The 24,881-nt window shown below is 52.5% G+C and overlaps 1 protein-coding gene across 3 annotated transcripts; it reads right to left on the bottom strand.

The window, feature by feature from the left end:
* Positions 1-12,933: 12,933 nt before the first annotated feature.
* CHMP6 (charged multivesicular body protein 6) lies at positions 12,934-23,247 on the bottom strand. 3 transcript variants are annotated; one of them, XR_007514147.1, is made up of 8 exons: positions 23,079-23,247; positions 19,682-19,791; positions 19,504-19,591; positions 18,890-18,976; positions 17,936-18,001; positions 17,613-17,693; positions 14,950-16,562; positions 12,934-14,696 (listed from the first exon to the last, which is right to left on the bottom strand). XR_007514147.1 is itself a non-coding variant. In XM_049860697.1 (8 exons), the coding sequence occupies exons 1-8, from the start codon at positions 23,139-23,141 to the stop codon at positions 15,336-15,338; spliced, it is 606 nt and encodes a 201-aa protein (XP_049716654.1). In that variant the 5' UTR covers positions 23,142-23,241; the 3' UTR covers positions 12,963-15,335. The 3 variants fall into 3 exon arrangements, 2 of the variants coding, with proteins under 2 accessions (XP_049716653.1, XP_049716654.1); XM_049860697.1 differs by having other exon boundaries at positions 12,963-15,391; positions 16,508-16,562; positions 23,079-23,241; XM_049860696.1 differs by having other exon boundaries at positions 12,935-16,562.
* Positions 23,248-24,881: the final 1,634 nt, after the last annotated feature.

Here is a 24,881-nt window from a genome sequence, read left to right as displayed (position 1 = left end):
GGGGGTGTGGGCATGCAGGTGTTGTGGTCGGAGTGAGGTGGGGAGCAGCAGATGGGGCTGGCTGGAGACTGGCGGTGCCAGGTAAGTCCAATCGGACGCATGGCAATTGTCCAAGTAAGAGAGACGACCAGGCTTGAATGAATGTGGGTGCTGAGTCTGGAGAGCCAAGTGGTTTCCTCAGAGCATTGAAAATGACGGCCAGGGCTTTCATGTCCTAAAAAAGTGAGCACGTTGGACTCATTTCACAAGCATGCTTGGTGAGAAAGTAACACGATTTTGAGAAAAATGATTTTCATGTTAAACTTGAGAATATCATTTCTGCCATCGGGTTTTTTTCTCCTCAGAGTTGGAAGGAGCAGAAACCTCAGTGCAGGTCCAGAAACACTTTAGCTGTTCCCTCAAGTCCAGATGATAAGAATATTTCATCCATGGGGGAAAACAAGTAGCTAATCCGGATGACAGTCTGCCTTCCATCCAGTCAGACCTGCACGCCATGTGACCTTTGCAAATGTCACCCTGCCACCACCGTGCCGGCCGGCACAACCCCGGGATCTGCTGCAAATTCTCACCCAGATTTCAGATTTTCCCCAGAGACCGCGGGAGCTACCCAGCTCTTGTGTGCAGCCTGGGGGCTCGGGTTTCAAAGCTGCTGGTGTTGGATTCCATTGTGGTTTCCCTTCATTCTTTGGCCCATGGCGTTCCCACTGGGAAAACCGTGGTGAACCTGACCCTGCACCAGGAGGGTGAAGGCCTCTTCTCTTCCTGCCGGGCCGCAGGCTGGCTGCTGGGAAGCCTAGCAGATTTCCACACAGCTTTCCAGGGATGGTGAGCTAGGATTTCCAAGCCTCACTCAGCAGCTTGCACAGGGCAGGCTTTCATGAAGGGTGTCCACTGTGGGAGGAAAGCCCTGTGGCTTGTGTTTCTGGGTATGGACCTACCCTTGTGGTCTGAGCCTGGTGTTGGAGAGCCCAGCCTCATCCGAGTTTGGTAAAAGGATGTAACTGGCTCAGACGAAGTTGGGTTTTAAAACTTTGTTCGCCAGGGGAAGTGATCCATGGCCCCCTGCCCCCTCGTCCGACAAGGGGCCAAAGAGGGCACGGGTACTGGACTGGAGGGTGGACTGGGAGAACTTGACATCAGGTAACCTTCACTGCCACCTTGTGGGCATGCCAGAGAAAGGTGCTGTGTGGCCGGCTCAGAGAGCAGAGGGGGCCCCAGATGGGGGTGGAGATGAAGGAGCAGATTCCAGGAACAACAGCTGTGTTGGTCGGGGGGGGGGGGGGGTGGTCAGCGAGGACAGGAGGCACGGATGGCATCTAAGAGGACAGGAACAAGGGAGGCCACAGAACCGCAGGGTGGCAGCCTCGTGCCTGCCCCGGCTGGTGGGTGGAGGCCCTGTGTCCAGGAGGCCCACAGCCTGGTCCCTCCTCCTACTGGCTGTGTGGTGGGGTCACTCCTGCGTGTCCTTTCTCTGAGCCTATCCCGTCATCTGCAGAAGGGGAAGAATGAGCCCTTCTCCTAGGGCTACAGAAAGGAACAAAAGCTTATGCTTGTGAAGGGGGTCTATCGCTTAGCACTGCAGACGCTCGGTATGCTCAGCCTGCATCAAGAGTGGGACCGTGTGGGAGACATGTGACATCCCCTGGTAAATGCTGCTCGACGTTATGATCTATCTTTCCAAGGGCCCTGTGACATCTTTTTTTTTAATTGAGGTGAAGTTCTCATAAAATTAACCATTTTAAAGTGAAGAATTCAGTGGCTTTTAGTTCATTCACACTGGTGTGCAACCACCCCCTCGGTCTGGTGCCAAAACATTTCCAGGACCCCAGGATGAAACCCCGGAGCCACCAGAGTCCCTTCTCTTTCCCCTCCCCACAGCCCCTGGAACCACCAATCTGTGATCTATGTCTGGATTTACCTGTTCTGGATATTTCATAGAAGTGCTTCATATAATATTGTGGCTTTTTGTGTCTGGCTTCCTCCACTTCACATAATATTTTCAGTGTTTACCCATGTTGTAGCATGTACCATTGCTTCATTCCTTTTTGCGGCTGAATAATATTCAGTTGTATGTATGTACCCCCTTTTGTTTATTCACTCATCTGTTGATGGGCATTTAGGTTGTTTCCACCTTTGGCTATCGTGAACAGTGCTGCAAAGAACATTGATGTACAAGTATTTGTTTGAGTCCCTGCTTTCAAGTGTCTTGGGTATATACCTAGGAGCGGAATCCTGGGTCACATGGTAATTCTATGTTTAGCTTTTTCAGGAACCACCACACTGTTTTCCACAGCGGCTGAGCGATTTTACAATCCTACCAGCATTCCTACCTTGCTTGCTGAAAGTAAAGAGGGCTTGAAGCACTTACTGATGAAGATCAAAGACCACAGCCTTCAGTATGGATTGTACCTCAACATAAAGAAAACAAAAGTCCTCACAACTGGACCAATAAGCAACATCATGATAGACATAGAAAATGTTGATGTTGTCAAGGATTTCATTTTACTTGGATCCACAATCAACACCTGTGGAAATAGCAGTCAAGAAATTAAAAGACGCGTTACATTGGACAAATCTGCTGCAGAAGACCTCTTTAAAGTGTTAAAAAGCAAAGATGTCACTTTGAGGAATAAGGTGTGCCTGATCCAAGCCATGGTATTTTCAGTCACCTCATATGCATGTGAAGGCTGGACAATTGAACTATGGTGTTGGCGAAGAATATTGAATATACCATGGACTGCCAGAAGAACGAACAAATCTGTCTTGGAAAAAGTACAGCCAGAATGCTCTGTAGAAGCGAGGGTGGCGAGACTTTGTCTAACGTACTTTGGACATGTTCTCAGGGCTGGCTTACACGCCTTCAGGAGTGTGTGCTCACACTCAACATGAGGGGGACAAAGGGAGGATCACCACCGGACAGATTCCTAAGCTTCTCTGGAGGATCTGGGGGAGAAGGGGTGGAAGAGGATGCTGGTGCCACTGTACAGTTCTTCCCTACATCACCCAAAATTGCTTTTTTCCTGTGGGATGTGGCAATTCCAGGACCAGGGATGCAGCTGCAGGTGCTGAAGCAGGGGCGATCCCTAAGCGAGAGACTGTAACTGTATCCCTGAACATATACGCCAGAATTCCCAAGGGCCTGATGAAATGGATTGTACCTTCCTCCCATCTGGCGAAATAGGGGTTAACGGTGAAAACTGCGGTATTGCCTAGTGGTTGAGCTAGCCCACTAGCATTATACCTAATGTAACCCTATGCAATATGAATGGGAGTGGATTGAGAGGGAGGTGCTTGCTAGATTGGTCTTGCTACCCATGATCTAGACTGGCACAGCAGCTGAACTTGATGTCCCTTCCCAAGGTGGAAAAGTTTGGATAAAAATAAATGACAAATGGAAGGAAGGAGAAATAATAGCTGAAGGTAAAGGAATGAATAAATGGGTTATGCAGCAGGAGAAATCTAACGTTATGCTGATACCTCATTATGAACGGGAAGACAGTCAAGATGTGGGGAAGAGATGTTGAAACTGGAATGTTTTAAAAACAGTCATGTGTTTATCTGAATGTACTATGGATATTGAATGTTTCTCCGACATAGTGTAAAACAGACCTAAATGTATGATGGGAATGAATACTGGGTATTATAGATTACAGAGAGGGTATAACTCCACCTTCGGGCAATACTTGATTGGATATGCTAAAAGGGGAATTAGGATTTGCCTGAAAGAAACATAGCCTATTGGTGTGAATGCAGTAGTAGCCCTGTGTACAGAATATTGGGGGCTCATGTGGAAAACCTGAGGCCCACCCAGGAAATCTGCATTTGAAAAGACATGCAGACTTACTCAGAACTGCTGTGAGCACAGGCAATTCGCATCTGAAGGAAGGACCTGAAGGAAAAAAAATGACTATTTTGCTTTTTGAATTTCGAGTAAGCAGTTTGCCTCTGGATGCATCGAGGTAGGAAAAGTCAGTGCCTATCAGAAGAACCCCCTTCTAGGACTGGAAGTTAAAGGGGGCCGGCTAAGTAGACATCCTGATACGCTCTCTTGTAGGGGGAGACACTGCTGGACTCGAGTACTGTGGTGAACCCAAAGTCCCTTCAAGGATTTGCTATGCTGATACCTCAGGTCACGGGTTGAATTGTGTCCCCCCAAAATGTGTGTCAACTTGGCTGGGCCATGATTCACAGTATTGTGTGATTGTCCACCATTTTGTCATCTGATGGGATTTTCCTATGTGTTGTAAATCCTACCTCTATGATGTTAATGAGGCAGATAAGAGGCAGTTGTGTTTCTTTTTCTTTTTAATTTTAATTGTGCTTTAAGTGAAAGTTTACAAATCAAGTCAGTCTCTCACGCAAAAATTTATATACACCTTGCTATGTACTCCTCCTAGTTGCTCGCCCCCTAATGAGACAGCACACTCCTTTCCACTCTCTATTTTCGTGTCCTTTTGGCCAGCTTCTGACCCCCTCTGCCCTCTCATCTCCGCTCCAGACAGGAGTTGCCCACATAGTGTCATGTGTCTACTTGATCCAAGAAGCTCACTCTTCACCAGTATCATTTTCTTTCCCATAGTCCAGTCCAATCCCTGTCTGGAGAGTTGGTTTTGGGAATGGTTCCCGTCTTGGGCTAACAGAAGTTCTGGGGACCATGACCTCCAGGGTCCTTCTAGGCACAGTCAGACCATTAAGTCTAGTCTTTTTACAAGAATTTGAGGTCTGTATCCCACTGCTCTCCTGCCCCCTCAGGGGTTCTCTGTTGTGTTCCCTGTCAGGGCAGTCATCAGTTGTAGCCGAAGAGGCAGTTGTTTTAATGAGGCAGGACTCAATCTACAAGATTAGGTTTTGTCTTAAACCAGTTTCTTTTGAGATATAAAAGAGAGAAGCAAGCAGAGAGACTCTGGGGGTGGGCGGGGGGAGAATCTCATACCACCAAGAAAGAAGCACCAGGAGCATAGGGTGTCCTTTGGACCTAGGATCCCTGCACAGAGACTCTCCTTGACCAGGGGAAGATTGATGACAAGGACCTTCCTCCAGAGCCAAAAAGAGAGAAAGCCTTCCCCTGGAGCTAGTGTCCTGAATGGGGACTTTTAGCCTACTAGACTGTAGGAGAGTAAACTGCTGCTTGTTAAAGCCATCCACTTGTGGTATTTTCTGTTATAGCAGCATTAGATAACTAAGACACCTTATAAGACTTAGAGCAAGAAAATACTCTTCTGTCAGTTAAATTATTATCAGAGGCCAGAAAGAGTAATGCTGAGATGACTTTTGGGGAACCTGACCAGATCAGATGGACACCTGTAGCAGACCTGAATGGCTGGTACCTGAGTAACCTCACCCTGAGGACTCTTTGCGCTACTGAAGGACTAATTGTTAATGGCTGGTAGGGTGATTGGGAGGGGGAAGTTTTCCTCCAATTGTGAAATAACCATGGCTAGAAAAGCCAGGGGGTGGCCTGCAATGTGATGGATCACTTTTATATAGCCTTTCTCACTGTGGTCTTGTAACTCCTACCAAATTACTGGGGGGACTATGCAAATGAGGTGCTTGTGGGCCACCAAGGGGATTGGATAGCTTGCTAATAATGCAAATAAGGTGCTTGGCACTCTTGTGGGGGGAGGATCATGCAAATAAGGTGTATGGAACCCTAACGAGGGGATTGGTAAGTTTTGCCATCCAGCTGATTCCAGACCAGAAGTGAACCCTCATGACCACCAAGAAGAAGAGACGGGAGCAGAATGAATCCTTTGGACTTGGGATCCCTGCACTGAGAACCTCCTAGACTCAGGAGACAGAGAGAGGGAGGTGTAATATGGAATACAGAGAGAGATGGCAGGAACCAGGAGACCAGCACCAGACGGCTGTGGTGGGGCTTGCCAACCCTCAGAGCTAGGAGTTGTAACACTTGTCCAAGAAGGCCCCTAGCAGGGCCCAGCAGCTGAGGGTGAGAAGAAGCTGTCCTGATGAAGAACTGTGTCCTGAGTTGTTCCTATTACTTCCAAGTTTGATCCCGATCCCCAGCTGTACCCTGTTACTTCCATAATAAACTCCATAATCATAAGTATTGTCTGTGAGTTCTAGGTGGCTGTTGCAATGAATTAATGAACACAGTAGAGAAGTAGAGAGTGTCATGGGAGGGTCATATGGTGTCAGAATTGGTAAAAAGGTTGGAGAGAGGAGGTATGACTTCTGCCTCATAGCAATCAGCCTTGGGCTGTTGATGCTGATAATAACTCTTCCCCCTTGTGAAGTTAGGTCAGGCTCCTCAGTATCATCCCTTTTAGAGCATGCAAAAGCTGGACTATAAATAAGGAAGACCCAAGAAGAATGGAGGCATTTGAATTGTTGTGTTGGTGAAGAATGAATACATACCATGGACTGCCAGAAGAACAAACAAATCTGTTTTGGAAGAAGTAAGCTAGAATGCTCCTTAGAAGCGAGGATGGCGAGACTTTGTCTCACTTACTTTGAATGTGTTATCAGGAGGAACCAGTCCCTGGAGAAGGACATGATGCTTGGTAAAGTAGAGAGTCAGAGAAAAAGAGGAAGACCCTCAAATACTGAGATGATGGTGACAATAGGCTCAAACATAGCAACAATTGTGGGGATGGCGCAGGACCGGGCAGCATTTCCTTCTATTGTACGTAAGGTCACCATGAGTCAGGACTGACTCAACGGCACCTCATAACAACAATAACAACCAGCAGTAGATGAGGCTTCCAATGTCTCCAATAGCCAATGTACTCACAAAAGCCAGAAGTGTCCGTCCATCAACAGATGAATGGATAAACACAATTCCATCCACACAATGGAATAATACTCAGCTATAAAGAGAAATGAAGTCCTGATACACACTGCAACATGGACGGACCTTGAAAACATTATGCTGAAGTGATGTAAGCCAGACACAAAAGGATAAATATTACATGATTCCACTTACATGAACCATCTAGAACAGACAAGTCCATAGAGACAGGAAGTAGATCAGAGGTGAGCAGGGATGGAGGAGCTATCACTCAGTGGGCACTGAGTTTCTTTTTAGGGTGTTGAAAAAGGTTTGGAAATAGAGGCGATGGTTGGTTGCACCACCTGCTGAACGTACTAGATGTCATTGAATCGTATACTTAAAATGGTTAAAATGGCAATAACCATAAAAATTGCTGTCATTTAAATGGTCAAAGTCCTCCATTCTTGGAAACTTATCTTTCGAAGTCTGGAGGTGACCAGCCAGGTAGGACACGAAAGGTTCTGCCACTTGCTCCCAGCCACGTGCAGTGACCGGCCGAAACCCTGGGATGAGTTTAGATTTCCCAATGTGGGAAGATCCTCATGTCATGCTCCAGATTCGAATACGGAGGCTCTTAAATGGAGGTTAGTTCATTAAGTGGGACTAGTTCTTCCGTGGTGATCATCTCGTCTATCCTGTGGTGACTGTCAAGCCACCCAGAGTACAGAGTTGGGGGCAGAGATGTGGGGTATTCCAATCCATTTCAAAACACCTAAATCTGCTCTAAAACCAAAGTGGGTCTAGTGTTCAGTGTCTCTAACTTTATCAACTTTTCTGTGTTTGCTTTTATGTGAAATACTTTGAGGCTCTACTATGTAAGTCTAGGAGTTCCTTACAGTGGTGCTAGGCTAAGCTATTAGTGGTGGGGTTGAAACTAAACGTGCTAAATCAAGTTGTACTTTAATCTTTAATATTTTATAAATTTGTCCCTGTTGAACCCACAAGAGCCCTGTACTCTTTTTAGCAGGGGCTTTTTACACTACAGTATCTGACGTATCAGAACCCCTGGTGACTCAGTGGTTAAGTGCTTGGCCGCTAACCGAAAGGTCAGTGGTTTGAACCCACCAGCCGCTCCATGAGAGAAAGACCTGGCAATCTGCTCCCATAAAGATGACAGCGTTGGAAACCTTACGGGGCAGTTCTACTCTGTCACATGGGGTCACTATGAGTCAGGATCAACTCAATGGCATATATTTATATCATCATAAATTGTTTTTTTATATTTAATTTTTGTTGTTGAGATTATACACAGCAGAACATATACCGATTCAACAGTTTGTCTATGTACAATTCACAGTGATTACAGTCTTCGAGTTGTTGCAACCATTCTCACCCTCCTTTTCTGAGTTGTTCCTCCCCCATTAACATAAATTCACTGTCTCCTAAGTTTCCTATCTAATCCTTCCAGTTGCTGTTGTCAATTTGATTCCATATAAATGGCTCTTAAAAGAGCACAATGCTCAAGACAGACATTCCCAATTCAAAAACCCAAACCCGTTGCTGCCAACTTGATTCCAACTCATAGTGACCCCACAGGACAGCGTAGAACTGCCCCATAAGATTTCCTAGGCTATAAATCTTTACAGAAGCAGATTGCCATATCTTTCTCCCATGGAGTGGCTGGTGGATCCGAATCGCTGGCCTTTGGATTAGCAGCCAAGTGCTTAACCATTGTGCCAGCAGGGCTGTTAATGACATTCCCAATAAGCCTTTATATTAAACAAAAAAGAAAGAAAATCAATTGTATTTCTGTACACTTGCAATGAATAATCTGAAAATGAAATTAAGAAAACAATTCCATTTACAATAGCATCAAAAAGAATGAAATAAGAATAAATTTAATAAAAGAAGTACAAAACTTACATTCTGAAAACTAGAAAACATTGTTTTGAAAGAAAAGACCTAAGTAAATGTAAAAACATCCCATGTTCACTGGCTAAAACACTTAATATTGTTGAGATGGCAATACTACTCAAAGCAAGATAGGTATTCAATGCAATCCCTATCAGAATCTTGTCTGACTTCTTTGCAAAAATTGACAAGCTGATCCTCAAATTCATATGGAAATTCAAGGAACCCAAAATACCCAAAACAATCTTGAAAAAGAAGAACAAAGTTGAAGGACTTAACACTTCTTGATTTCAAACTTACTAAAAAGCTACAGTAGCCAAGATAATATGGTATAAGGATAGACATGTAGATCAATAAAATAGAATTGAGAGTCCAGAAATAAACTCTCACAGTTATGGTCAATTGATTATTAACAAGAGCACCGGTTCCATTCAATGGGGCAAAAACGTCTTTTCAACAAATGGTGCTGGGACAACTGGATCTCCACATGAAAAAGAATGAAGTTGGACCCCTACCTCATACCATGTACAAAATTAGCTCAAAATGGACCAAAAAAAAAAAAAAAACCTAAATTTTAGAGCTAAAATCATAAAACTTTTTAGAAGTTTTAAATACTTACATAGGTGTTAATCTTTGTGAGTTTGGATCTGGCGATGGTTTCTTAGATGTGGTACCAAAACACACGCAACAATGACAACGTAAATAAGTAAATAAATAGGACTCCATCAACATTAATAACTTTTGTGCTTCAAAGGACACTATCAAAAAAGTGAACAGACAACCAACAGCATGGGAGGAAATATTTGAAAATCATGTGTCTGATAAGGGACTTGTATCTAGAATATATAAAGAACTCTGACAACACAATAATAAAAAGATAAATAACCCAATTAAAACGGGCAAAGGACTTGAATAGACATTTCACCAAAGAAGATACACAAATGGCCAATAAGCACAGGAAAGATGCTCAGGATCATTAGCTATCAGAGAAATGCAAATCAAAACCATAGTGAATTACAGCTTCACCCCCACTAGAATGGCTATGATCAAAGAGACAGGAAGTAACAGGTGTCAGCGAGGATGTGGGGAAATTTTTTTTTCATGCACTGCTGGTGGGAATGCGAAATGGTACAGCCACTGTGAAAAAAACAGTAAATCTTTATGGAAGCTGTAGAAAAAACTGCCTTGAAAGAGTTAAACATAGATAGAATTACCGTGTGACCCAGCAACTCCATGCCTAAGTTAAAAGCTTTGAAAACAGGGACTCAAACAGACACTTACACACCAATGTTCATTGCCGCACTATTCACAATAGCCAAAAGGTGGAAACAACCCAAGTGTCCATCAGCAGACGATGGATAAACAAAATGTGGTGTATACACACAATTGAAAGTTATTCGGCCATAAAAAGGAATCAAGCTCTAATACTTGGTACAGATGAACCTAGAAAACAATGCTGAGTGAAATACGTCAGACAAGAAAGGGCAAGTATGCAGAGACAGAGAGTGGTTACCAGGGATGCGGGTGTGGGGGAGGGAACAGGAGGTGACTGCCAGAGGGTTTCTCTTCCGGGTGATGGAAATGTTCCAAGATCGTTGTGATGGGTGTACAACTCTGAATGTACTAAAAACCGCTGAACTGTACACCTAAAATGGTGAATTGTACGTTGTTGTTACATGTCGTTGAGCTGGTTCCGACTCACAGCGAGCAACCGTGTGTACAACAGAAAGCAACACTGCCGGGTCCTGTGCAGTCCTCATGATGGCAAATTGTATAAAAAAAATAGTGGGTGGATTATATCTCAATAAAGCTGTTAGGAAAAAAGCAGACCTCTCTCTCTTTGGGATGTCTGGAGCCGTCTCCCAAAGAGCGCCCATGCATGTCGACAGTACAGCTTCATGGTGCCCCTTCCTTGAGGTCTTTTTCTCTTGGGTTTATGTTCAGAACTTTCGCTTCCTTGTTCAGTATTCTTGGCACATCCCAGTAAGCTGGACCAGACAGCAGCTGCCGTAGACTGGCACGCTCTGGCTCGGGTGCAGGCTGGGAAACTGAACTGCTCCCTAACGTTTCTCAGACTCCTACCATACACAGGTGAGGCCCTAAGAGGACCCTGAGAGACACAGAGGTCCCCAGCACAAGGCCACATCCCCTGCAGGCTGGACACCAGGGACCGAGTATGTCTCCTGAGGGTTGATCATGAAAGCTTGGGGTGGGGGGTGGGGGTGCAGAATTTTAGGGAGAGACAAGGATTACCAAGCAAAAGTAGTGTGTGTGCTCCCCTATCACCTGGCTGGCCCTGGCTGACAGGTCCCAGGGTCCAGGTGTCCACCTGCCTGTGCGCTCCCTGACCCCCATGCTCCCCCATGGTCAAGACCTGCTTGAGGAGCCAGCTCTCCCCACTCACCCCACCCCTCCTGCCCCTATGCTGACTGGCCAGCACCCCGGGGATGTGTGCGCGTATACACCTGTGTGTATTGGAGGGGTGGCTGGTCTCCCTCCTCTCTTCTCCCACCCTCACTCCCCGAGTTCGGGGTGCAGTTGATGACAGGCTCACTGAGCCTTTCCCAGGAAAGGGGAGACCGGAACCAGCCCCCTCCTCCAGAGCCTGCCTGGAGCCCCGCAGTGTTGCTATCTCAACGCCCCATGTGCAGCCTGACGTCCCAGCCACCACATTCTTCCCAAGGGCGGGGTTGCCCCAAGACTGCAGCCCCCACCTCACCCCCACCCAGGTCGGGGAGCCCAGGCAGGGGCGATTCGGGGTGCGACTGGGGGCTTAGGTTGGGGTGAGGCTGGGGGTACAGCGAGAGGTGAGGTTGGGGTGCGACGGGGCCCTGCCCAGGGACCTGCTCCCAAAGGCCCTCGTTTTCAGGTTTGGTGCTGCGTGTACCCAAGTTTAAGCGTATTAGCATTCTTCCTTCATCGGGCGCTGAGGTCACTTCCTGGTTTAAAAATGATACAGAAGCAAGCACATGAAAGTTGGAGAATGCAAGTTAAGACCTGATTACATACCACTATACAGGTGACTGATGTAGTGGTTAAGAGTTCGGCTGCTAAGCAAAAGGCCAGAGGTTCAAATCCACCAGGTGCTCCTTGGAAACTATGGGGCAGTTCTACCTTGTCCTATACAGTTGCTATGAGTCAGAATCGACTCCATGGCAATGGGTTTGGTTTATACACCCATTAAAAAAAAAAACAACCCGTTGGGTTGGGTGGATTCCAACTGATAGTGACCCTAGAGCAGCTAAATAAAACATTAAAAAAAAAAATATATACAGTACCAAGTGCCGGTGAGGGTGCAGAGTACCTGGGAGCCTCACTCTACTGGTGGAAAGGTAAAATGGTTCAGTCGCTGGGGAGACATCTGGAAGTTTCTTGTAAAAGGAGACACACGATCACCACAGGACCTAGCGACCCCACTCCTGTGTTCCAGCACCTGGCAGCTCTATCCATAACTCTCCTCAAACTAGAAACAAGCCAATGTCCTCCAGCTAGCGAATGGTCACACAACCTGTGGCACCTCCACACCATGGAAGGCGACTCTGCAAAGAGAAGAGAGACAACCTTGATGAACCTGGAAGGCATTGTGCTGAGTGACCTGTCTGATGCCATCTGCACGATGTTCTAGAAGACAGCTATGGGACAGAGGACACGACTGTGGTTGCCTGGACTGGAGGGTTTTTGGGGGTGACAGAACGTTCCACATCCTGACTGTGGTGCTGGTCAGACAAACCTACACTTGGGTGAAAACTCATAGAACTGCTACCTCCTAGTTTGTTGCACTGTCTGGGTGTTAAAAGCTTGAAAGTGGCCATCCAAGGTACGACACTTGGTCTGTATTTGCAGTAGAGGAAGGAGTCAGGAATAGGAGGAGGATATGGAATGTGTAGCTAATGGCCTCCATGAACTACCACCTCCTTTGCCATGACACCAGAACTGGATGGTGCCCAGCTACCATTACAGAACATTTTGATCAAAGATTCCATAGAAGAATCCTGATCAAAAGGGGGAAAATGCAGAACAGAATTTCAATTCTCATAAAATCCAGACTTTTTGGGACCATTGAGGCTGAATGAACCCCCAAAACTGCTGCCCTGAGGTAATCAACCCTGAAACCATAAACCAAAAATAGACCCTGAAGCTGTCTTTAAACCAAACAACAGTCTGCCATAAGCACTGCGCTCTTTTAAAGAACTTACTACATGGGATCAAATTGTTAACAGCAACTTGAAAGGTTAGATAGGAAGCTCAGGGGAAGTGAGTCCACGTCAACAGGTGAGAAACAAATCGGAAAGGGTGGGTGTAAAGGGCTGCACAACCTGAAGAATGTAATCAGCGTCACCAGAGCACACATACGAGTTGTTGGTATGTTTTGCCAGTGTATTTTCAACAATTAAAAAAAAAAAAAAACTCACAGAACCATACACCAAAATAAAAAAATCAAAACATTTTCCTGAAAATCTGATTAAAAAGACGTTAAGTGGTACTGCCCCCCACTTCTGTGGGAGAGCCGTCACATAGTTGGTTGCTGACATCAGAATCGGGTAAGTCCCCCAGGGCCCCACCAGCACGGGGTCACTGCCTTCTTCATGGTGATAAGGAGCCTTGCTGCCTCACTTGGGTCTTTAACCATGGTGGTCATCCATTCCGTGTGGCAGCAGTTTCTCCTGTGGGAAAGGCCTGCCCCGTCCAGGCCTGAGAACGGGCCGTTTTGTGGTGCACAGCTTTCTTCCGAGCCCCTGCCCACAGGTCGGCTGTTTGGTGGCCACTGGTGGGATACAAGGGATGTCCGTGCCACCTGCCCCTTCCTGCACCCAGGAGCCTGGCCTCCCTGTGCCTGGCCTGTGGCTTGAGGCTCAGGGTGACCAGGGAGGAGGAGGGAGCGGTGGAGAGGGCCTGTACCGCTGGTGGTGCCGTCCCTGCAGGTGTGGTGAGGACAAGCTGAACCCATGTCTCTGGCCCTCTGAGGCTGTCCTGGGCCCAGCCTCCTCCCTGGCTGATGTCCAGGCGCCAGTGGCTGCAGCTTTGATTCGGACAGGGGTCTGCTTCCCTGCCAGAATCGCTGCTGCAGAGGGGCATGTCTGGGCAGTGGATTCAAGCGCCACAGCCCCAGTCGCCTGCAAAGTACCCCCAGATCGGCTGGCAGGGTGCCCCCTTGTGGCCGATGCACGCATGGCAGGGGCACAGGATCGGCTTCAGGGTTTGGGAACGGCAGTGCTGGCTTTGTGTTTTAACATCAAGGATTTCACTTAAAAACCTAGATTCCAGCTTCTCTTGAAAAACCGTTAAGATCTGGCACTGGCCTGCACCCACAGTACCACAAGGCCCCCATAGATGAGACTCCCCCGCTTCCTGCTGCCCCATGGGTCCCTGAATAACTCCAAACTAGCAGGGGAGACTGAACTGCTTCCAGCAGCCTCCTCCCTGGGGGAAGCCTAGGGCTTTGAGGCCTGGCTGCCGGCCACCACTTGTGAGAACCACACAAATCCAGGTGTAGGAGGCAGTCAGCGTCCCTTCTGAGGCACACTGACTGGAGCCTTGCCCTGCCCCTCGCTGAGGGGAGCTGCCCAGACGGGCAGCCAGAAGCACTCCCACGTGTGCATCCCACATCAGTCAACCCCACAGCGAAGTGTGTGCATGCTGAAGGCAATGCCAAGGAGAGCGGCCAGGCCTGTGGCCCCAGTGACCCTCGCTGCCAGCCCTCGAGGAGTCCACGTGGAATCCACTGAGGCAGCAGGCCACGCAGGGGCGTCAGCTTTAATACTGAGATCTGTGATTGGGGTCAGGAAGGCGGCTTCCTTTTGCTGCTGGGGGAGCCCAGGCCCCGGCCCTGCTCACTCCCTGCAGACAGGGATCTCAGCGAGATTGTCTCATAGAGGACAAGCATGTGAACAAGTCATGTCACGGCCTCCATCTCTGCCGCTCAGACTCTTGGGATGGTGGGTCTGGTGGAGTCCAGCCCAGGGGCTCCCACGGCAGCAGCTGATGGCCACACCTGCCAGAGCAAAGCTGTCATCCGTCTGGACCTCCTGATGGCGTTTCTCCGCAGGCCGAGCCCCTGCTTGCGGGCAGTGAGAGGAGCAGGTCAGACTAGCAGGGAGGCACCCTCCCGGCCCACCACCCCAAACAGGAGAGGTCGGTGCAGGCGCCCAAACGGCACATGAAGGTCTGATGGGTGCTGGTGCCCTATGTCTCTCCTGTTGTCTGCATGGGGACCAGTGCCAGGGTGGAAGCCAGGCCACAGCAGGAGCCCCCACCAGCTAACGAGGACAGCAGGGTGGGCGGGAGGGGGAGGGGCAAGGCACCAACACCTGAGGGGCCTTCCCAGCAGGGCCACCCGCGGACAGCAGGCTGCAGAGAAGGCGCCCGCAGCCATGTGGCTGGACGGGCAGTGTGAGCAGCACCCAAGCGGCTTCCTGGCCGCTGTGCAAGGGAGCCACAGCCGCCAGAGGCCGTGTGTGGCCCGAGGGTGTGAGTGTCGCTGTTTAATTCGGAGATGAGAGCGAGATGGCACCGCTGAGGCACACTTGGAGTTCACGCCCTGAGGGACGGTGCCTGGCCAGGTCATCTCGATGCACGTGCCCTGTGAGAGCCGCTCTGCCCGCCGCCACTGGAGCCTGGCCTGGGGCTGGCCACACACCCAGCTCTCGGTGGCCACAGTCCCTGGGGAGGTTCCGCAGAGCCAATGACAGGTGGGTTACGATGCTGCCACCAGCTCCGCCTGCCTGGGCTTAGCCTTGACGGGGACTTTTTCTGTGGAGGAAAGAGACGTGTCACACAAACCATAGAACCCACAGCCATCGGCTCGAGTCCACCTCATGGGGGCCCTGTCTGTGACAGCAGAGCTGAGCTCCACAGGGGTTTTCTTGGCTCTAAGCTTTCCAGAAACAGATTGCCAGACCTTTTCTTCCGCAGAGCCGCTCAGTGGATTCGAACTGCCTGGTTCACAGCCGGGCACAAACCATTTGTTGTGCACAGGAGACCCCAAAGGCAGAGGAGGCCAGGCCGGGAAGGAACCAGGGCCCTGTCCCAGAGGAGGTGCCATGGGCACAGCGTGCCTGGTGCAGATGGAGGTGAGCCCCACACAGGAAGCTGGTGGCCAAGGGAGCGGGGACATGTAGCACAGGCCCTCGACCACTGTGGCAGTGGCCAGGACTCAGGAACATGCAGTACAGGCCCTTGACCGCTGTGGCCAGGATTCAGGGACAGACAGCACAGGCCCTCGACCACAGTGGCCATGACTCAGAGACAGACAGCACAGGCCCTCGACCACAGTGGCCAGGACTCCCGGACACAGCACAGACCCTCGACCACTGTGGCCAGGACTCGGGGACAGGCAGCACAAGCCCTCGACCACAGTGGCCAGGACTCGGGGACACAGCACAGACCCTTGACTGCCGCGGCCAGGAATGGCAGCCCCTCCCCTGGGACTTGACGAGAAAGATGAACCCAGGGGAACAAGAAAGGGACAGAAAGAAACACAGATGGTTATAAAAGGGAGGTCTGGCTCCCAGGGAGCTTTCTAGACAGCGTTACGTGATGCCACAGAGAATGGTCAACCCAGTGCTGTAATGTTAAAGAAAACACTGGGCTGGAGCCTGGGACCAAATGGGTGTAGATAAACAGGTTCACGCCTGGCTCTAACTTCTAGATCTGCCTCTTTGGGCGGGTCCACCTCTTACAGGTCCCACAGACCCCAGGGGCCAAGGCCCAGCTCCAAAGGCACGGCGTCTGTCTCCCTCCGCACGAGCCACTTGCTCCCGGGCTGGGAAGGTGGGGCTGGCCTTCCCCACGCCGCCAGGAATGTCCCTTTTTGCTCGCTGTTCCCTGTGAGCTCCCAGACCTCAGAAGACAAAGCGAGGACGGTACCTGGGATCTTGTCGGGAAGGGGCTCTGCAGGGACCTCCGGCAGCTCGACCTGCTCCTGCGAGAACCAGCGAGGTGGGGGCTGTGAGGAGAGACCCTGCAGGCTGCCAAAGAACAGCCTATCATTCTCTCTAAAGGGCCGAGTCCTGTTTACTGAGCTCATGTCGGCACATCACAACGGGGCCATCAACAGGCCCCAGGACATGCTGGTGACACACAGGCCTGAGGGCCAGCCAGCGGCTCCACTGGGATCACCCAAGCCAGGCTGCCCCTCTGGGGTCAGGTTTGTGTGGGAGAGAGAGGGCCACCATGGTGAGCCAGCCACCCCAGCGAGTGCCTGGACTGCCCCAGTCAATACACGATGCCTGTCCCTCCCAGTTGGCCTCCTTGCAGCTCACAAGGCCCTGGACCTGTGAAGGAGCCCTCAATGAGCAGATGGCACATGGCACAGTAAGCGTTGCCCACTGGGCTAGAACTGGGCAAACTGAGGCAGCGGCCCCAAAAGATTGGGGATCCCTATGCCAGGTGCACACGCAGACCCCATCACCTGGGCGTGAGCGCAGGGATGGGACAGGGAACGGGACACCAGGTGCACACACGGACCACAGCACCTCGGTGTGAGCATGCGGACAGGACAGAGAATGGGACGCCAGGTGCACACACGGACCGCAGCACCTGGCTTTGAGCACAGGGACAGGGAACGGGACACCAGGTGCACACACGGACCACAGCACCTGGGTGTAAGCATGGGCATGGGACGCTGTCACAGGCCCTGGATGCACAGGCCCTGCGTGCGACAGCAAGTCCCCCAGGTGGGAGACAGAACCCACTGGTTAAGAAACCACGTTACTGTCGGGGAAAGGGGCTGAGGGCCAGGGAGAATCCCCAGCTGTGCCACGCCAGTGCCCACAGCAGACTGTCTGCCAGGCACTCCAAAAACTGCTCCTGCCTGCTTGGTTCCTGCTGTCGGTGGGCGGACTTGGAGGGCGGGCCTCAGGCTGACACGAACACTGGTGGTGAACCATGTGAACCACGGCATGTGGGCAGTGAGGCCTGACCCAGCAGGCGCCCAGTGCCCTCCAGCCTGGCCTCTGCAGGGCCTCCTTACCTGAGTGATGGCATCCAGCTCTTCTAAGACGGCGTCTTCGTCCTCTTGGGTGAGGCTTCCTGCCAACAGCTCATCTATTTGCTGCAGAGGGCAGTGCCACAGTGAAGAGCAGGGGCTGAGGGCCGGGGAGGGGGCTGACCACACCCCCAAGGAGGCTGGCCCTCCAAGGAACAGGGATAGACTGGCTTAGAGCCGCCCTTCCCCTTCCCTTGAGCGAGGGCAGCTGCCAAAACAGTGTGGGTAGGGGCGGCCCTAGATGATGGCAGCGGGCACTGGCTGGGAGAAGGCATCCCTGCCCCTTGCCTACGACCCACAACACCTACCCGCTGGTACTCCACGGCCTCCTGGGTCTCGTCCAGGATCCTCTCCACCTCCTCTATGGACATCACCTGGGACAATCACGTCAGAGGGTGGACGCTGGTCAGCCAGGCAGCAACAGCCCCTTGGGCCCCAGGCCTCTCTGCCCTGCCCCAGCCTCAGGCCCCGCCTCTCTGCCCTGCCCCAGCCTCAGGGCCCGCCTCTCTGCCCTGCCCCAGCCTCAGGCCTAGCCTCTCTGCACTGCCCAGTATCTCAGTCTCACTTCCCCCTTTAGATCCGGCCCTGCCCCTAAGCCGGCTTAAGCAACCTGGCCAAGGAGCACATGCCACACCTCGGTCACTTCTGTCCAAGGGGACAGGAGCCATCAGCTGAGTCTTTCCAGAAGCCTTGACCACACCCTCTAACCTGGGCTGCCCCCTCAGACCTCCTGGGCCCCAGATGACCCCAGCAAGGAGGGTAAAAGCCGCTGACAACTGTGGGAGGCAGAACGTTTCTCTTGGGTGGCACGGTCACAGCCTCACCTGCTCCTGGCTAACACCCACTACCTGCTTTCAGACCAGCCCCTGCGGGGGGCAGGGCCCTCGCCTCAGACACCCCATCCACTCTGGCCAGCCTTGCCCTTCGTGTGGTCACTTCAGCAGCTGGGTCCCATTCCCATCTCTGCTGGCCTGCCCACTCATGGTCACTGTGCCCCCAAGGCTGCACACCCGGCTGGACTGGCAGCCTCTCTGGAGCAGCTGGCTTCCTGCCGCCCATCTGCCCAGCCTCACGCTCTGTGTTGACAAAACACCCCTGGCCCATGGCCCCCATGTCCCCACCCAGCCTCACGCTCTGTGTTGACATAGCACCCCTGGCCCACGGCCCCCTTGTCCCCACCCAGCCACCCAGCCTCATGCTCTGTGTTGACATAGCACCCCTGGCACACGGCCCCCGTGTCCCCACCCACTGCCCAGACCCACCTGGTGCATCTTGCGCAGACACTCATTTCCAAACTGCAGCCCCTCCATCACCTTCATCTCGATCTGGGTGAACTCGATGCTCTGAACCTGCAGAGGGAACCAGGCCAGCATGGTGAGGCACCTGCCCTTGCCCTGTGGTGACCAGGGAGCTGGGGATGGCGCTGGTCCATGTGGCGCTCCAGTGTTTGGGGCAGACCCCTCTGTGGGTCCCTCCTCCCTCTGGTCCCCTCACCACCACTGGGTACTGGAAGGATGGAGAAGGGGGCGGGGAGACTCCAGACAAGGTCTGGGCCTTGTGGGAAGCTTTGGATAGCAAGAGAGCCTGTGCCTGCGCCCTCATGGCGGGATAACCCCAGCAGGACCTCGAGCACCCAGACCCCACTCCTGCAAGAGCCACTGCCCTCGGCCCCGAGGACCATCAGTCCCCTCTGAAGACCCTCGTCCACTGCAGACCCGGCCGCTGCTTCCACATGCTCAGCTCAGATGCGAGGAGCCTCCCAGACCGACACCCACCCCCCCACACCCCCGCTGGAGCCCCACCTGCAGCTGAAGCCCCGCCCCTCCCCGCCCCTGCTCGAGCCCCGCCCACCGACCAGAGCCGGGCCACCGCCTACCATCCTCTCCAGGCTGGTGATCTGGTTCTCGGTCTTGTCTAGGAGCTGCTCCCGGTACCGCTTCTTCTTGAGCAGCAGCTTGGCCCGCCTGCAGGGGAGACGTGGCGGCCGGCCTCCTGCCCCCAGTGCCCCCCACGCCCTTCAGCCCCACCCCTGTCCCCGGCCCCTTCCCGCTTACTCCTTCTTGCCATCCCGCAGGAGCTGCCTGGCGATGGCCCGCTCGCGCTCCAGCTGCTGAGTGATCCTCTTCTGGTACTGCCTCAGCTTGTCCCGCTGCTGCTTCAGTTGCTGCGGGGGGTGGGGAGGTAAGGCTTTAGGCAGCACCGACCTGTGGTGGCAAAGGGGCCACCTGTGGGGACCTCCTGCTCAGACTGGCTCTACCGCGGCTGCCGGAGCACACCCGGAAACAACAGGTCTCCACATGGCAAGTCTGCCCCCAGGGGGACACTGGGCAATGGCTGGAGACAGTGCTGGCTGTTACAACTGGAGGGGGTGTGTGTGCTACTGGCATCTGGGGGTGGAGGCGGGGATGTTGCTCCATCACCCCCTCCCAAGAATCATCCAGCCCCAAATGTCCATGGTGCTGAGGCGGAGAAGCCTGCCCTGAAATCAACCACGGCATCACGGCAAGACACGTGAGGGTCCCAGAGGCACAGACTTTACACCACTCAGATACCACCTGTGCTGGGCTGTGCCTGGTGGGGTGTAGTCGGGGGGCTGTGCGTGGTGGGGTGCAGTCAGGGGGCTGTGCGTGGTGGGGTGCAGTCTGGGGGCTGTGTGTGGTGGGGAGCAGTCAGGGTATCTCAGTAACCCCAACATTCAGAACTCTGCGACAGAGAGAGCAAGCCCACCTGCGTGCCACCGCCCCCCATGACCACATCAGGGGCTCCCCTCCAGTCTTTCTCCAACAACACCACCCCTCGGCAGGGAGGGCTGTGACCAGCCCCTTCCTGGGTGCTGGCACAGGCCGCCCCGGCCCCGTCCATGCAGGTTTCACAGACTCAGAGAGGTGCTGGAGGGTGCAGGGTGGTCAGATAAGAGGTCTCCCAGAGGGTCGACCAACAGCACGCTGGGGCCTGCGGGCTTCCTAGTTCACGTTATCCCGGCAATACATCGGGAGCAAATTCTCCTATCATGTGGTAAGCGTGTTGTTTCCGAGCACCTGAAGCTCCCAGGAGGAGAGGAGGCAGGACGAGCATGGGTCTGCCTTTCCCAGGAAGCTACCAAAGCGAATTGCTGGCAAGTGGAAAGGCCTGTGGGGAGGGAACCCAAAGGTGAGCCCTTCGAGAGAGAAAGAACGGTCGTGGGGTGAAGCCGCTTCCCTTTCGGTTGAGGGGTTGACAGCTGAAACAGGGTGGCAGCCGAAGCCCATGGGGCAGGGCTGGGCTGGCCGCGCTGTCCTGAGGGACGCTGACTGCTGCTTCTTCCTGAGAAGTGTCCAGTGCTGTGCCAACTTTCTCTGGCGGCCACATGCCTCATTTTCTTCCTCACTCGGGGGCCTTTGGCTAAGAACCTTTGTTCCAGAAGCCGAGGTAAGGAACCAGCTTTGATTTGTGTTTGGCTCTCTTTTAGCACAAAAGGAACACATTTTTGCTGCAGCAGATCTGGAAGGCAAAGCATCAGCAGAGGTAAACCCTGCTCGCGTTCTGGACGTCTCCTTCCTGACACATTCTCTGCCTTGCGGAAACGGACAGGTGTGAACAAACGCTTTCACTTCATGTACCATGTTCCTCTCCAAAAGAACTGACTTTTGTGTCGGATCTCCCTGGAAGAGGCACTCTGTCTACAAGCAGGAATATCATCAGACACCGCGTCCGGTTCTGCCAGGAACGGCGAACCATACCACATTATCAGTCTGGAGTGGTCCAAACAAGCTCCCCTGGGCTCCCGACACTTTGCGCTTGGGTCAAGGTGCTTTGTGGACCAAACAGGACTCTCAAGCTAAGGGCCGGGACCAAGGTGGGACAGTGAGCCCATCCTGGATCCTAGTCAGACGCTGTGGTTGTTTTGACGGATTACAAACCCAGTTTCTTTAGCGTCCTGGCAGCAGGGAAGATGGATCGGTGCCACCCATCCACACAGCCTCCTGCCAGGCAGGCAACACAAGCTTGGGTCAGATTCAGGGTTAATGGCAGGGGGGTAATTAATGGCACTCACAAAGTCTGGTGAAAAAGATTCCACAAAAGACATGACTCAGGGCCACCTGTCGAAAGCGGGGCTCCAGGACCTGCCCTCGTGCTGCCAAAGTTTAAGAAATCACAACTACAAGTGTGGACTCTTGTCTACAGACAAAGTACGACTACAAAATAATTAAGCTGTTTCCACCAGGCTCCTGAAATCAGAGTCGTAATTTAATAACCATGCTGTTTGCTTACAGTTAACAAGCGATCTGAGTTCCATGGGAATAATGGGTTCAGAAAAAGAAGTGCAGTGGTTAAGTGCTTGGCTGCTAACTGAAAGGTCGGCAGTTCAAACCCACCAGGGACTCCACAGTAGAAAGACGTGGCAGTCTGCCTCCATAAGGATTATAGCCTTGGAAACCCTGTGGGGCAGTTCTACTCTGTCCTATAGAGTCTCTGAGTTTGGAGTCAAATGGAGGCAATGGGTTAAACCTGGACAAAGCAGTCCTGTTGGCGTAGCACCGGAGGGCTCCACTGCTAACCGAATGGTTCATGGCTTGAACTCATCCAGCGGCTGTGCGTTAGAAAGACCTGGCAATCTGATCTCATAAAGATTTCAGCCAAAAAAACTCTATGGGGCAGTTCTACCCTGTTATATGGGGTTGCTACGAGTTGGAATCAATTTGATGTCACCTAACAACAACAGGTTCAGGCAAGCAATGCGAGAAGCCGACCACTCCAGATGCACAGGTCTAGCAACCAAGTCAGAGGAGGGGTTCTAAGGCTTCAAACCAGGATCTGCGGTCGAAGGTCAACGGATGCCACTCCCCGGCAGGGACCAGGGAATCGGAAAGCAGTGAAAGGAAGCTGTGTCTACAGCCAAGGGCGACTAGGCACCCAGCCCAGGAGATGCTAGGACCCACGGCGAGGGCAGCGGGGCACCCAGCCCTGGAGATGCCGGGACCCACAGCGAGGGCAGCGGGGCACCCAGCCCTGGAGATGCTGGGACCCACGGCGACGGCAGCGGGGCACCCAGCCCTGGAGATGCTGGGACCCACGGCGAGGGCAGTGGAGCAGCCGGCCGGGAGCCGGGATCCTCGGTGGGCAGGAGTTGGGGGAGCCCCCGGGGAGGAGGGAACGAGAAGAGGGAACAGGCCGCACTGGGTCGCGGGACCTGGGCGCCAGGCAGCCTGCAAGCACCGCTGTGTGACCTTGAGCACCAGGCGCCACCTCTCTGCGCCTCAGTTTCCCCACCCGAGGTGTGGGCGGTGGCCTTTGCCCGGGGCTCTCCAGGACCCCGGCCGGGGCCGCCAAGCCAGCCACCGCCCAGGCGTCATCGCAGGCCCCGCCCCGCCTCGGCCTCAGTTTCCCGGAAGGGATCCCTACCCTCCCAACCCACACAGCGGCCGCACCCCGACGGCGGGGCAGCAAGTCCGTCCCGGGCCGCGCGCTCACCAGAATGGCCTTGTCCTGCTCCGTGACCCGGCTCTGCTTCTTGCGGCTGAACAGGTTGCCCATGGCGGCGCCCCGTACCGCCGCCCCCGCGCGGCCGAATCCGAATCTCCGCTGCAGCAACACCGCGGCCACCGTAGTCCGGGCCTCTCCGCTACGGCGGCCGCGCAGGGCCAGACACCGCAGAACGCGCAGCCGGGCGCGCGTCTCCGCGGGCCGGAAGGGGCGGGGCAGGGTCCGGGGCTTCTGGCTCCACGGTTCGAGTCCACCGTTCCGCACAGGCGTCGCCAGCTAATGGACGAAGTGGCCTTGAATTCTCACAAAAAGGTGGCACGAATAAATCGATGTTAGGATCTGCGATGTTCTAAATAACACATTTCATATGCATTTCCGGGATGAATTTTCTAAACTACCACTTAGATGGGGTCCTTGCAGGTTAACACGATGCAGCCTCACCGACGTCCAGAATACCCCCCCCCGGCTGGCTCTGAACGAGTACTGCTACCTTTGTTGTTGTTGTTAGGTGCCGTCGAGTGGGTTCCGACTCATAGCTACCCTATGTACGACAGAAACGCTGCCCAGTCCTGTGCCATCCTCACAATCACTGCCATGTTTGAGCCCATTGTTGCGACCACTGTGTCAATCCATCTCATTGAGGGTCTTCCTTTTTTTCTGCTGTCTACTTAACCAAGCATGATCCTTCTCCAGGGACTGATCCCTTCTGATAACACGTCCAAGGTATGTGAGACGAAGCCTCATTATCTTCCCTTCCAAGGAGCACCCCGGCTGTACTTCTGCCAAAACAGATTTGTTCATTTTGGCAGTCCATGGTATTTTCAAAATTCTCAGCCAAAACCGTAACTGAAAGGCATCAGTTCTTCTTCCGTCTTCCTTATTCATTGTCCAGCTTTCCGATGCATATGAGGCAATTGAAAATACCATGGCTTGGGTCAGGTGCACCTAAGTCCTCAAAGTAACATCTTTGGGTTTCAACACTTTAGAAAGGCCTTCTGCAGCAGATATGCCCAATGCACTACGCCGTTTTATTTCTTAACTGTTGCTTCCATGGGCGTTGATGTGATATACAGTCTGTGGACTTAAACATGTATGCTGAAACACTTCCCCGGCCAGGACTTATCCACCCAGGCATTCAGGATCGATAGCTTCTTTTTTCCATGCTCCTTTCTGAGCTCTTTGCCTGTCTTCCAGCGCCATGAGGAACTGAAGACCGCCACTGTGGTTTTTGGCTCAATGGAACTTTCGTTGGGTCTCTTGCAGAAGTCTCTGCCATGAATTGGATGAAAGAGACTGATTCTCCACTGAGGAATTTCATGTCAAATCTCTGCCCATTAGATCTGGATGTTTTAAAGTTATACATGTCAATTTAAGCTTTCATAGATTGTCCATCTCTTTTCAGTTCTAGGGATGCTTGACCAATCAGCCAATGCCAAAGACTACTGCCAAACTACCTGTTCCGATTTCTGTTCCCAGTCTGCTGTCCCCCAGTTAACCACCCCTACCTTCTCTGGTGGGTGCACTCTACCCCTTGGCCTTGGCCACTCCAGGGTCCCATGAGAAATCAAGGTGGCAAGTTTTGGTGGCAGTACCTCCCACCATCATCCCAGGCCACAGACCTTAGAGAGCTTTTCAAGAATCTGAGGCTGGCCTCACTGGTGAGTTTCTCAGGACCTTTGTAAGGGAGTGCCCTCTGGGACACAATGCAGGGGTCAGGATGGGAGTTGCACCTGATAAACTCGCATCAACGTTCCTATCCCCCTAAGCCTTTGGGTTCTCTTCTCTGTGTTA

The sequence above is a fragment of the Elephas maximus genome, chromosome 19, assembly GCF_024166365.1.
Source record: "Elephas maximus indicus isolate mEleMax1 chromosome 19, mEleMax1 primary haplotype, whole genome shotgun sequence".
Classification (NCBI taxonomy): Eukaryota; Metazoa; Chordata; class Mammalia; order Proboscidea; family Elephantidae; genus Elephas; species Elephas maximus.
Note: the sequence above shows the minus strand (reverse complement) of the source record. Positions and strands in the feature narration are given on the sequence as shown.